This window comes from Musa acuminata, chromosome BXJ1-1 (genome assembly GCF_036884655.1).
Source record: "Musa acuminata AAA Group cultivar baxijiao chromosome BXJ1-1, Cavendish_Baxijiao_AAA, whole genome shotgun sequence".
NCBI lineage: Eukaryota > Viridiplantae > Streptophyta > Magnoliopsida > Zingiberales > Musaceae > Musa > Musa acuminata.
In genome coordinates, this window is record NC_088327.1 from 6,162,237 (window position 1) to 6,172,925 (window position 10,689).

General features: G+C 38.7%; 2 protein-coding genes across 3 annotated transcripts; both read left to right on the forward strand.

Moving 5' to 3' along the window:
* Positions 1-98: 98 nt before the first annotated feature.
* LOC103985632 (protein translation factor SUI1 homolog) lies at positions 99-2,073 on the forward strand. The gene is made up of 5 exons (XM_009403391.3): positions 99-231; positions 989-1,081; positions 1,168-1,373; positions 1,511-1,564; positions 1,822-2,073. The coding sequence occupies exons 2-5, from the start codon at positions 1,045-1,047 to the stop codon at positions 1,864-1,866; spliced, it is 342 nt and encodes a 113-aa protein (XP_009401666.2). The 5' UTR covers positions 99-231; positions 989-1,044; the 3' UTR covers positions 1,867-2,073.
* Positions 2,074-4,958: 2,885 nt separating this feature from the next.
* LOC135632255 (protein DELETION OF SUV3 SUPPRESSOR 1(I)-like) lies at positions 4,959-8,087 on the forward strand. Of its 2 annotated transcripts, none has more exons than XM_065140757.1 (3): positions 4,959-5,080; positions 5,182-5,296; positions 7,835-8,087. In XM_065140757.1, the coding sequence occupies exons 2-3, from the start codon at positions 5,203-5,205 to the stop codon at positions 7,963-7,965; spliced, it is 225 nt and encodes a 74-aa protein (XP_064996829.1). In that variant the 5' UTR covers positions 4,959-5,080; positions 5,182-5,202; the 3' UTR covers positions 7,966-8,087. The 2 variants fall into 2 exon arrangements, with proteins under 2 accessions (XP_064996829.1, XP_064996767.1); XM_065140695.1 differs by having other exon boundaries at positions 4,971-5,095.
* Positions 8,088-10,689: the final 2,602 nt, after the last annotated feature.

Consider the following 10,689-nt stretch of genomic DNA (forward strand, 5'->3'; position numbering starts at 1 on the left):
ATAGCTACGAAGTTCTTCATCTTGATGAAATCGAACGGTTGAGAATCGATCCGCGTATAATTTGTACACGGGTAATCCGTGTCTTCTCTGTATGCGTAGGATAAGGCGTCGCTTCTTCTGCCACCGCATTCCCGGCTTCAAGCGGGAGGTTCTGGATTGTTCTCGCCTCTCCCGAGTTCTTCGTGCGTCGGTCGGAGATTTCACAGGTTCTGAGGTCTCATCCGCGGTCAGGTACCGGGATTCCCTTCTTTTCTCGATATTTTTGTTTGTTTTGATGGAGGAATGATGGTGTTGTGCTTGTTCTTCTTGATTCCCCTCTTGACTTTGGGGACTTGTGTCAACTTAGGGTTTTTCTTTGTTCTAATTGGTAATTTTGGTGTTTTATTTGGTCAATTCGGTGTGGCTTGTGTTGTGTTGTGATCTGATGTTTTTGGGGACGTGAGATATCTTGATCTGCTGTCATGGTACGGTCTATGAGTTTCCTTTGATTGGAATGGATGATGGTGTTCAGACTTGGACTGGTGCTGCTATTTGTTCCATTTGTTCGTGCTTAGATTTAGTGTTTGGAGCCTAGGATTGTTTTTGTCCCTGATGTTCTGGAGATTTTCATGAAAGTGGCTTTACTTGGATGGATTAGATGACTTAATTTTGGTGTAAAAATATGACTTTTGCTTGATATTTAGCAGAAGCCATCCTTTTAAAGTGGCAAGTTCTTATGGCACATACAGACCTATCAGCATCATCTGTTTTTTATTTGAATCTGTGTATCTTGATAAACACAAAATTGATTTGGTATATTCCTTGTAGCTATTATGTTGTTGAACTTTTTTCCTTCTGCACCACATCAGAAATAGACAAATAAAAGATTCTTCTTACTTTGAAAAGACAAGGAAACAGAATCATCATACTCTGATTCTTTCACTTGAGTTGCACCATCTTTTTCTTGCAAGTGGAAGTTTAACATTGTTTGGCTTTTACATTTTTTCAGCTCTGACTATAAAACAAAAGTTACTGTTGTGTGATTTCCTCGATTCTTAAGAGTTCATGTCTGATCTGGACGTGCCGCTCCCTACTGCTTTTGGTGAGTTGACTAGACAAATATACTTGAAACTGATCGAGGGATTATTGATAAAAATCAAGCTAAAACCTTTCCTCCATTGCATACAGATCCTTTTGCTGAGGCGAATGCTGACGATTCGGGTGTTGGTGCAAAGGAGTATGTGCACGTCCGTGTACAGCAGCGGAATGGCAGGAAGTGTCTAACCACTGTGCAGGGATTAAAGAAAGAGTTCAGCTACAACAAGATCCTGAAGGACCTTAAGAAAGAGTTCTGCTGTAATGGAACCGTTGTCCAGGACCCAGAGCTAGGCCAGGTACTTGTTTTCTTCTAGTTAGTTGTTGCTTCTGATGCAAATCTTCTCGTGTATATATATGTACTTTATCACTTATGTGAGAATATTGTCAATTGTTTGTCGAGTATCTTATGCATCGTATTTTATGTTGCTTATAGGTGATTCAGCTCCAAGGTGATCAGCGGAAGAATGTTTCTTCCTTTTTAGTTCAGGTGCAGTATATCACATCTTTATTTCTCGACAATTATTATATTATCGTTTCAGGTCTTTTTCGTTCATGTTGTGTTTTTTTCTTTTCACTTCCTAAGCGTGATTAGCGTGTAACTGTGGACTAACCCTTTGCTGCTTGCTCGGTGAGCATCAGTTGCAACGACGAGCATGTCCACATGTTGAATGGATCGGGTATAGATGATGTTAGGATATGGATATGGATTTCCAAGGCTCACTGGATAATGTTCTTTTGGTGCAGGCCGGTATTGTGAAGAAAGAACACATCAAGATCCATGGTTTCTAGGTGTACCTCCACCCAAAGTTGCTCATCTTCTCATGGCTTGTGTGTGTCAGCTAGTGGACATGGTGTGATTGGAGTTACTGCATGTCTCTTGTCTGAGTGGGACCAGTTCTCATTGTCTTCTTAACTGTTTCAGACATGAATTTGGTACCGACGTTTTGTGTTTACCATGCACTGCAAATAATATGAAGCGTGCCAGTGAGACTACAATTTGGTTCGTGACTCTTTGATCAGACACTCGTATGTTATCCATCGGTTGCGTGGAGATTCCGATTGCAGGTTTGATGAAAACTCTTTTTCGATAACTTATTGGCATTCTCAATATGAAGCATGCGAGTGAGACTACAAGTAGGTTCGTTCGTTACTCGTTGATCTGACTCTCATATTTTGGAGGTTTGATGAAGACTCTTTTTCGATAACTTATTGGCATTCTCAATTAACTTACTGTCACATTGACCATATAGCTAGATTGTTTAATTAGCTTCACTCCTCGGTTTATTCGGTATATTGATTACATTTTAGTTGGTTTATATACTCATCATTATTAACAGATGTTTTCTTGTTCCAAGGGAGTGACAAACAACTCTCTGCTCGTTTCCTCTTGTTGATACTGAATTACTTTGGTTATGGTAGTTTCTTTGAGATTTATATTTGAATTCAATTTATTATTGTGACTTCGAGATCACTCATCATGATCAATCTACAATCATTTTGTAAGATATCATGAGGTATCTGAAAACAAGTCTAGAATCAGCCGCCGCCATATCTGAAAACAAGTCTAGTTGGAGGAGTTCATGCGAAGAAGGTGAAGGGGTTCCAGATAGGGCCTCAGCTCCACGGATGACTATGCATCAGGAATCTGAAGCATGTCAGCAGCAAGGTGGAGGCCCGGAGAGCAGAACCGGATAACAAGGAGAACCTTCTCTTGTACGGACTCGACAATTGAAATATCTTATACGGATTCCTTCGTTCAAGGAGAAGACAATTAAAATAGGAAGAATCATGTTGGGGCGGAGTGAAATATATCAGAAGATTACATGTTGAGTCGGAGGATTAGTCGACGTGTCAGCAGAAGGCTTCGGGCCATGGGTTTAGGCATCAGGCCAAGAAGAGCGAAAATTACGTCAAGAAAATCGGAGTTGCGGAGGTCAACTAACCGATTAGGCAATAGATCGTAAGAGAGGACGATGCGTCGAAGAATCGGACGAGACGTCGATAAATCAATGATATGTTGGACAACATTTGATTTAGCTTTGTAGTAATTGTCTAGATCGAAGTAGATTTTATGTGTAATTGGGTTGGAATTGGGTCAACTCAATTACAGGCCAATTGGGTTCAAGTTTGGACTGTGTTGGGTCAAGTGAAAAGTCCAAACAATGACCCAACATATGAACTGTGTTGTGTCAGACGGTGGTACCACTAGACTAGACGATGGTACCGCTAGACTGGGTGATTGTACCGCCTAGTGACATGGTGTTAGGTGGTGGTACTATCGGTCAAGGTGATGGTATTGTCTAGACATAGTCTCCCAGGCGATGGTACCATCATATTGGGTAGTGGTGCTGTCCAGTGTCAGTGCTATAGGCGGTGGTATCCCGCAGTACTAGCGGTGGTACTGCTAGTACGCAAAAGACTCAGGATGAGACTAGTTTAGGGTACAAGTTTGAATCCATTTGGAGCCTATAAATACCCATCTCATCCCTGTAGCAATCACTTAGAGAAATCCCCTCCTCTACTTCTAAAGTTTAGAATTTTGTTTAGGGAATAGTGAGTGCTCGTAAAATGTTACCTCTTAAACCTGTGAAAAGGAGAAAAGGGGTGTAAAATGATAGTTGATCTTCGTCCGTTAAAAGAAGATTTATAGTAGAAGCCGGTGACCGCGAGTGAAGAGGAATCGGGAGTAGATGTAAGTTACGATGATTGAATCACTATAAGAATCTGGTTTGTATTTCTATTTTACTCTTTAATTTCGCTATACTTTGGTACGTTTTCAAGTTTAACATCTTTCCGAAACGATTTTATCGAATAAGATTTTCAACTCGACATGATTTTTATCGCGGTATTAATTCACCCAAGAGCATCTTTCATGTTCTAAGTTAAAAGGTACTCATAAAAGCAGGAAGGAAAGTAAGATTGCGATGCATAATAAAAGAGAATCCTTGATAGGTCGTTTGATGTCAAATTGTATCACGCATATTAAAGCAAGAATCATGTAGAAGAAAAATAATACCTCACATCTTTTATCGTCAATACAATATTTTATCATTACACTCATCTACGAACTTAGCCTTGTCAATGCGTTAAATTGATATTTAAAAAAATAAAGAATGAATTTTCTAGAATAAACTTTGGGTGTATGTCAATCGTTATCTCCTTTTATTTTTTTTATATAGTGCCTAATTTTAAAAGACCTAAAATACCTCTCAAAAATTTGTTCGTCCATTTTTTTATTTATTTTAAACTGTTACAGTATTTTTATTTGATTTATCTATACTGGTTTTTAATGGTGTTCATAATGTTTTTGTTTATATACTGAAAACACGAGAAACACTATTGAAAAAATATTATAAATGATATCATATTTATGTATTTTTTTGTTATCATTACTCATAAAACATTACGATATCATATTTTTATGGCGTATAATTAATTTAGTTGAGGTTCCGAGTTCACTCAGATCATTTATAGTCTTTTCGAATAGTTTTATTATGGTAACTAAAACATTATAATAAATTAATTTTTTTTTAAATTTGGGTAATATTATTCCTAAGTTATTGTGAATATATATTCGAATGCTAATATGATATATCAAATGGTTTATACTATGTTCTGATTTTATTTAACTTATTTATAATGTTTTCAAGCTGGTTTTATAGTATTTATGTTATGATAGTCAAAACACTATAATATATAACAAAAAATTTAAGGGGAAACTTTTTTTTTCCAATTACGGTATTGTTTGAAAAAAAAAAACAAAAGTGGATATCGATTAAAAATTACTCAAAATATGAGTATTGTATAAAAAATCGTTCAAAGAAATCATTTATTGCGTCATGCGAGGAATCCGGCAGCAGCCTATCAAAAATCGCACGAATCGCAATGCATACGAGGCGATTGCATCGTCCGGCTAAGGACTACGGATCCTGATCGTCTATATTACCCCTCGTTGCGTGCGTTAAGAGGGCAAATAGCGACGAAGCCGACGGGTTTCGAGGAGGTTGTCGAACCTAGGGTTAGACTCTTTTGATCCTCTCGAGATCAGGTCTCCGTGTGACTGATTCGTGTTTCTTTGGATATTTCTCCCCGGATTGATCGCAGGCCTCTTTTCTCTCATCCTCAATGGCGACGGAGACCAAACCTGTGGCGGCAGAGGACCCGAAGGTCGACCTCTTCGAGGATGATGATGAGTTCGAAGAGTTCGAGTTCGGGGAAGGTAAGATTTTGGGGCGTTTACCTTTTTAAGCAGTCCGATTAATGGAAACGTTGCAATTTTGATGAAGATATCCTATTTTCTTTGCCCTTCTTTCGCATCTCATTAAGCTATAATGTTCTTCTTATGAGCGTCGGGCCACTTTGGTTATTGGCTTCGTCTTGAGCTTTGCCACTGTATCGAAGATGCGAGTAGGTCGATTACTGTTCTTATCATGGTGTTTCTAGTAGAGTTTAGAACTGTTGTCTTAGGATAAATATATTTTGAGGATCAATTAATCATGTTATTTCTTGGAAACAGAATGACAATTAGGAGTCTGTTACAGTACGAATACAGAAGGGTGAAAAAAGAAGAAGATAAAGATGTTGTTATGATTTTACCTTCATGAATGCATTTTGTGTTTTTGGCAAACAATGAACGATGAAAAGACACGTCTCATCATTTTTTTCTTTTTTTAAAGCCTACATATACATGATTTGCTGTAATTTAAAAATCACACAAATTTATGCATGGTTTTGTAGAAAAGAAATTAATTATGCATGGATTACTGATGAATCATTGAAAGATATGCATTCAGGTATCATTAGGCACAATTTTGTGAAATGGTAAAGGGTAGGTGGTACAATGTAGGCTTTTATATTCATTGTGCTTGCTTCTGCAATGATTCGTATTCATCCTTGATGTTGAGCTAGAGTGGCAAATTCAATTACTTGGTCAAAGTTTATACCTAGGAATTGCTATAAACCTTTTATAATCTGTTTGCCAACATTCACAAAACAAAACTGTATGCTCTCCTTGTACTTGTATCATGCTTGTTGAATTCCCTGCCACAATCTTAAAATTAACTTCATTGCATGCTACTGTTCACATATGACTTCCTGCCATCGGGTCAATCCCAGATGCGAGTGCTTGCCTTGATTCTCACCGTTGCAGGCACATTTTATGTACAAATAACAATTAATTTTATGTTGGTCGATAATGGTGCAATCGATAAATAAACATGCTGTTGTTATTCGAATCATTAATCTTTAAACCTTGATTCTGGAAGAATTTAAATGTAAACCAATTTGATGCTTGGTTAGATATTCTCTTGGATAGAATACTGATGTGATCTCTTTGCAAATGATATGCTGGAATTAGGAAATAGAGCTTGACGAGTTTGCAACCTCTTCTACAATTATTTACCATTGCCGTGCTTCCATAGTTCACTTGTTGCAACCACAATAGTCTCAAGCATTGGAATTAGGATGGATGATGGACCTACCACAATAGGGTCTAGAGATGAAACTTCATATTTTTTCCAAATAAAATGCAAACATATTAGTATGAGTTAATTACAACTTTTTGTTGGGCATTGGCATTTGTTTGCTGCTTATTGCTAAAATCAGTTTATTTCCTAGCATAGACTTTCTGAAATTACAAGGCAATACCAAATTTTGAAATATTTCTGTGGGATAGTCCTTTGAGGTAATGAATTTCTTGCTTGTGTTAGTGGGAGATTAATCACCTTTATGAACTTCTATACACGAGTATTAAACTTTAGAAAGGAAATCCATAGTTGTGAAATGCACCAGGAAATGAGATGTGTATGTGTAGCTGATTAGAAGTGTCTTAGAAGTCATTTAAATTGTAGTTACAGCACATTAATAGTTTGGTTTATCAGCTTTCGTTGTTTATCCATATGGTTTATCAAGTTGTTTTGGAAACAGTCTAAACTATGATCATCCTATAATGTTTGGTTTTGTTTGCATTTGCATAACTTTTTTATGTGAATATTTGAGCAACTTTCTGATGGTTATGCCAACTCTAATACATCATTGGAGGTTATGGTACGGTCAGGTTGCCCTTTAGAGAAAGAATATTTTTGGTAATTAGAAGGGACTTAAATTGTCTTGTTGCATGGTGAAATAGGGACCATCTGACTAGCAGCAACAAGATTCAGCTAAAGTTGGTAACACTAGCTCTTATTTAGAAATCAGACTTAAACCAAATATATAAGATGCCATCTGACTGTTGATACTTTTGACATCCCCAAATATTTGTGACATTACATTACACCTTGTTGTTGTTGTTCTTGTGACACTTAGACATAGTTTGTTCTATGTAATCTACAAGACAATTGTACTATGTCAGATGAGTTACAAATTTCTTGTGCTACTGTTTGAGTTGTCTAATAATAAGACAGAAATTTGTCTATTAGATCAGCTTCTTGCTGCTTGATACCCTTTAGATTGTAAAGTTTGTCCCTCAATTTTCTGTTCATGTCAACCACAGCCAAACTCTGAATTGCTTTGCACTCTTTGTAGTAGGTTTTGTATTGGTTATATTCAGAATTGTGAATTTGGGGCATAATATCTTTGTCATATATAGTTAAAATACAATGACTTGAGACTAGACAAGATAGAAAAATTTAGAAAGTCCTTCTGCAATTTGATTCAGAATAATAAGCAAAATAATGATTTAGCTTTGGTTATTTTACTTTGATCAAAGCTAAATGAACTATATTAAATACTTCACTTCATTGTATTACTGATATTGCAGAATGGGATGACAAGGAAGAAGGCAAAGAAACAGTGCAGCAGTGGGAGGATGATTGGGATGATGATGATGTCAATGATGACTTCTCTGTGCAACTTAAGAAGGAGCTCGAAAGCAGCACAGAGAAGAGTTGAATTTTGATTAGCAACTATTAAGTCGTTCTTTTAGTTGTGGAACATATAACAACTTTTTATCGCATAATGTTGCCCTAAGACCATATCTATATTTTATAATCATGCACTGGCTTTGAAGTTGACTACTATAGTATGCACATGAAATGATTATTGGACAAATTTGGATCTTGCACTAGTAAACGCAGGTAATTTTCTATCAAAACAATATATATCCTGGCAACCGAGTTTCTTGCAACAAATTTGGCCGTGATGAACATACACTCTTTAGAGCGATTTCTGCACTTGTATTGTTTTACCTGTTGTGATCTTATCCTGTGCTGTGCAGTAAGCTCAGAATGATGAAAATGGCATTCAACTGTATTATCTCGTCTGATTGCAAATTATCACTGATTGCTTCATTATTTTTTGTCAATATATCGTATGATAAAATTTTCGGGCCATTAGGGCCAATTTTCTTTTTTTTTTTCTGTTTTGTTTTTGTTTTGAGTCATGGTGTTTTGATGACTAAATTGCTATGCTTACTGTGATACATAGCACCATTTACCGCATAAGTAATAGAGAAAAATATAGAGGAAAAAAAGGAACATCTGAACTCAGCATGTCAGCAAATAGTATGTGTGATTCATGATCGGCTGAGGTTACAGTGGAATTCGTATCACCTTCATCCTCAATTCTTTGAAGCGGTGGGTGAAAAAATATCTCCATCCTTCAGTTCTTGTAATCATAAAACAAGCATACTAAGTTTAGTCTACTTTTCAGTACGATTTATTTCATATAATACTTTCATTTGCACCTTTTGCAGTTTGTCAATCGTCCACTCAAAATTTAATAAAAAATTACACAACAGTATCACGTGTTTGTTACTAACAATTAATAAAAGATCATTTTAAATAAGATAATTTGGTCACTATAGAAAAGATGATTGAAGTGGTTGAAACATTTGACCAAATAAAAAAGAATTAAGTGTTTGGTTGTGTTTGACAAAGTAATTATCTTTTAGAGGGAGTTTAAATAAAAAATAAAATTTTCAAATGGTGATAAATTAAAAGGACATTATTGTAAGAAAATATTCAGAAATATAATTTGGCCCCATAGATAAGATGATTGACATTTAAAAAAGCATATGATCAAATCATGTGTTTGATAAAATGAGGGTGGTTGGTGAACCTTTACGTCGTGGTCGAGGAGTCAGCACGACTTAGTTCGATCCTGAATATACAAGGTCACCCACGTGGAGACTCGGGAGACGGGATTGCATGTCTAATCGGGTTGAGCCATGAGTTAAGAGTCTTGTTGCGGGCTTCCTCGTCATCGTCCCTTGCACATGGGTCGAGGTTGGGAGGGGGATTTCCCGACTTGATCCCTCTGAAGTTCAAGTTAGTGTTGAATGGAATAAGAGTGAGTTTTATCCCCTTCTGGCGCTGGCTAGGAGGTGGGCTTTTATACATACACACGGGGGTCGATCGTACCCCGTATGTTAATGATTGCCGACCCCTTAAGCGGTCGGCCCATGCCTCTATGTGCGAACGACGATTGACGTGTATGGATTGTCCTTGAGCAGTGCCGTCCCAATCATTTCAGGGTGGCTCTGTACTCGATGGCACCGTTCCGGTCGACATGTGCAGATCGTCCCCAAGCGGCGCCATCCCGATCATTCCGGGGTGGCTTTGTACTTGATGACACCATTCCGGTCGATGTGTACAGATCGTTCTCGAGCAGCGCCGTGCCGAGCATTCCGGGGGGGGGGGGGGGGGGGGGTTGGGGGGGAGAGCTCTGTACTCAACGGCTCCATTTCGAACCTTCCAGGGTAGCTTCGTACCTGACGATGTTGCTTGTACGACCCTGCACAAGCTGGGAGGATGGTCGCATTGTCAGAGTTGTTGATGTGGTATGTCATATCGGCTTGTAAGTTTCACATCAGTGCTGTCGTGGTTATGGTATGTTGCCTATTGGTGAACCTTTATGCCGTGGCCGAGGTGTCAGCATGGCTCGATCCGGTCCTGGATGCACAAGGTCACCCATGCTGATGCTCAAGTGGTGAGGGTGAGCATGGGGTCGGGTCAGGTTTGAGCCTCGTCCCCCGAGCGCGGTCTTCTCTCTTGACGAGTGACCCGCTTCTCTGTCACTGAGCTCCTGCACACAGGTCGGGGTCGGGAGGGGGATTTCCCAACTCGATCCCTCTGAAGCTTAAATTAGCTTTTGGTGAAATGAGAGAGAATTGAGTGTTCCAAGTGCCTCTTCTTCCTGATTAGGAAGAATTAGCTTTTATACCTGCGAGGATGAGTTGGTCGGACGAGGTCAATTTACTGCGGTCGACTCCTCGGGCAGCCGATTGTACGAGCGTCGACCGACCTGCACGGATCGACACTCCACGGTGCCGTCCCGAGTTTTCCGGGGTGGTTGTACTGTGATAATGTCGTCGCTCGTACGAAGGGGTGGCAAGCGGTTGCCCGTCACGTGTGTGTTGTGCACCACATCGTACTTGAGGTTTCACATCTGTATCATCATGTCTCCTTTCCTGGGTCCACGTGGGTGATGCCAAAATGTATCCTATCATTGTCTAGGAAGTGCATAATAAAAATAAAAAATATTATGAGAATAAAGAAAGAAGCATCTAATAAAATGTCACGCTGCTTAATGAAGCAAGCGGATCGGTTACTCGGGTGGAAGATCCGAGTATAATAGGGTCGGTCGGATGCTGTTGCAAGATGATCCGTCGCGTCT

What these genes read in the sequence shown, in the direction of transcription:
- LOC103985632 (XM_009403391.3), top strand. Translation starts at nt 1,045, where the DNA reads ATGTCTGATCTGGACGTGCCGCTCCCTACTGCTTTTG. An exon ending in GCCGCTCCCTACTGCTTTTG is followed by an intron (nt 1,082 to 1,167) that starts GTGAGTTGACTA and finishes CATTGCATACAG; the next exon opens with ATCCTTTTGCTGAGGCGAAT. An exon ending in TTTCTTCCTTTTTAGTTCAG is followed by an intron (nt 1,565 to 1,821) that starts GTGCAGTATATC and finishes CTTTTGGTGCAG; the next exon opens with GCCGGTATTGTGAAGAAAGA.
- LOC135632255 (XM_065140757.1), top strand. Translation starts at nt 5,203, where the DNA reads ATGGCGACGGAGACCAAACCTGTGGCGGCAGAGGACCCGAAGGTCGAC. An exon ending in AGAGTTCGAGTTCGGGGAAG is followed by an intron (nt 5,297 to 7,834) that starts GTAAGATTTTGG and finishes CTGATATTGCAG; the next exon opens with AATGGGATGACAAGGAAGAA.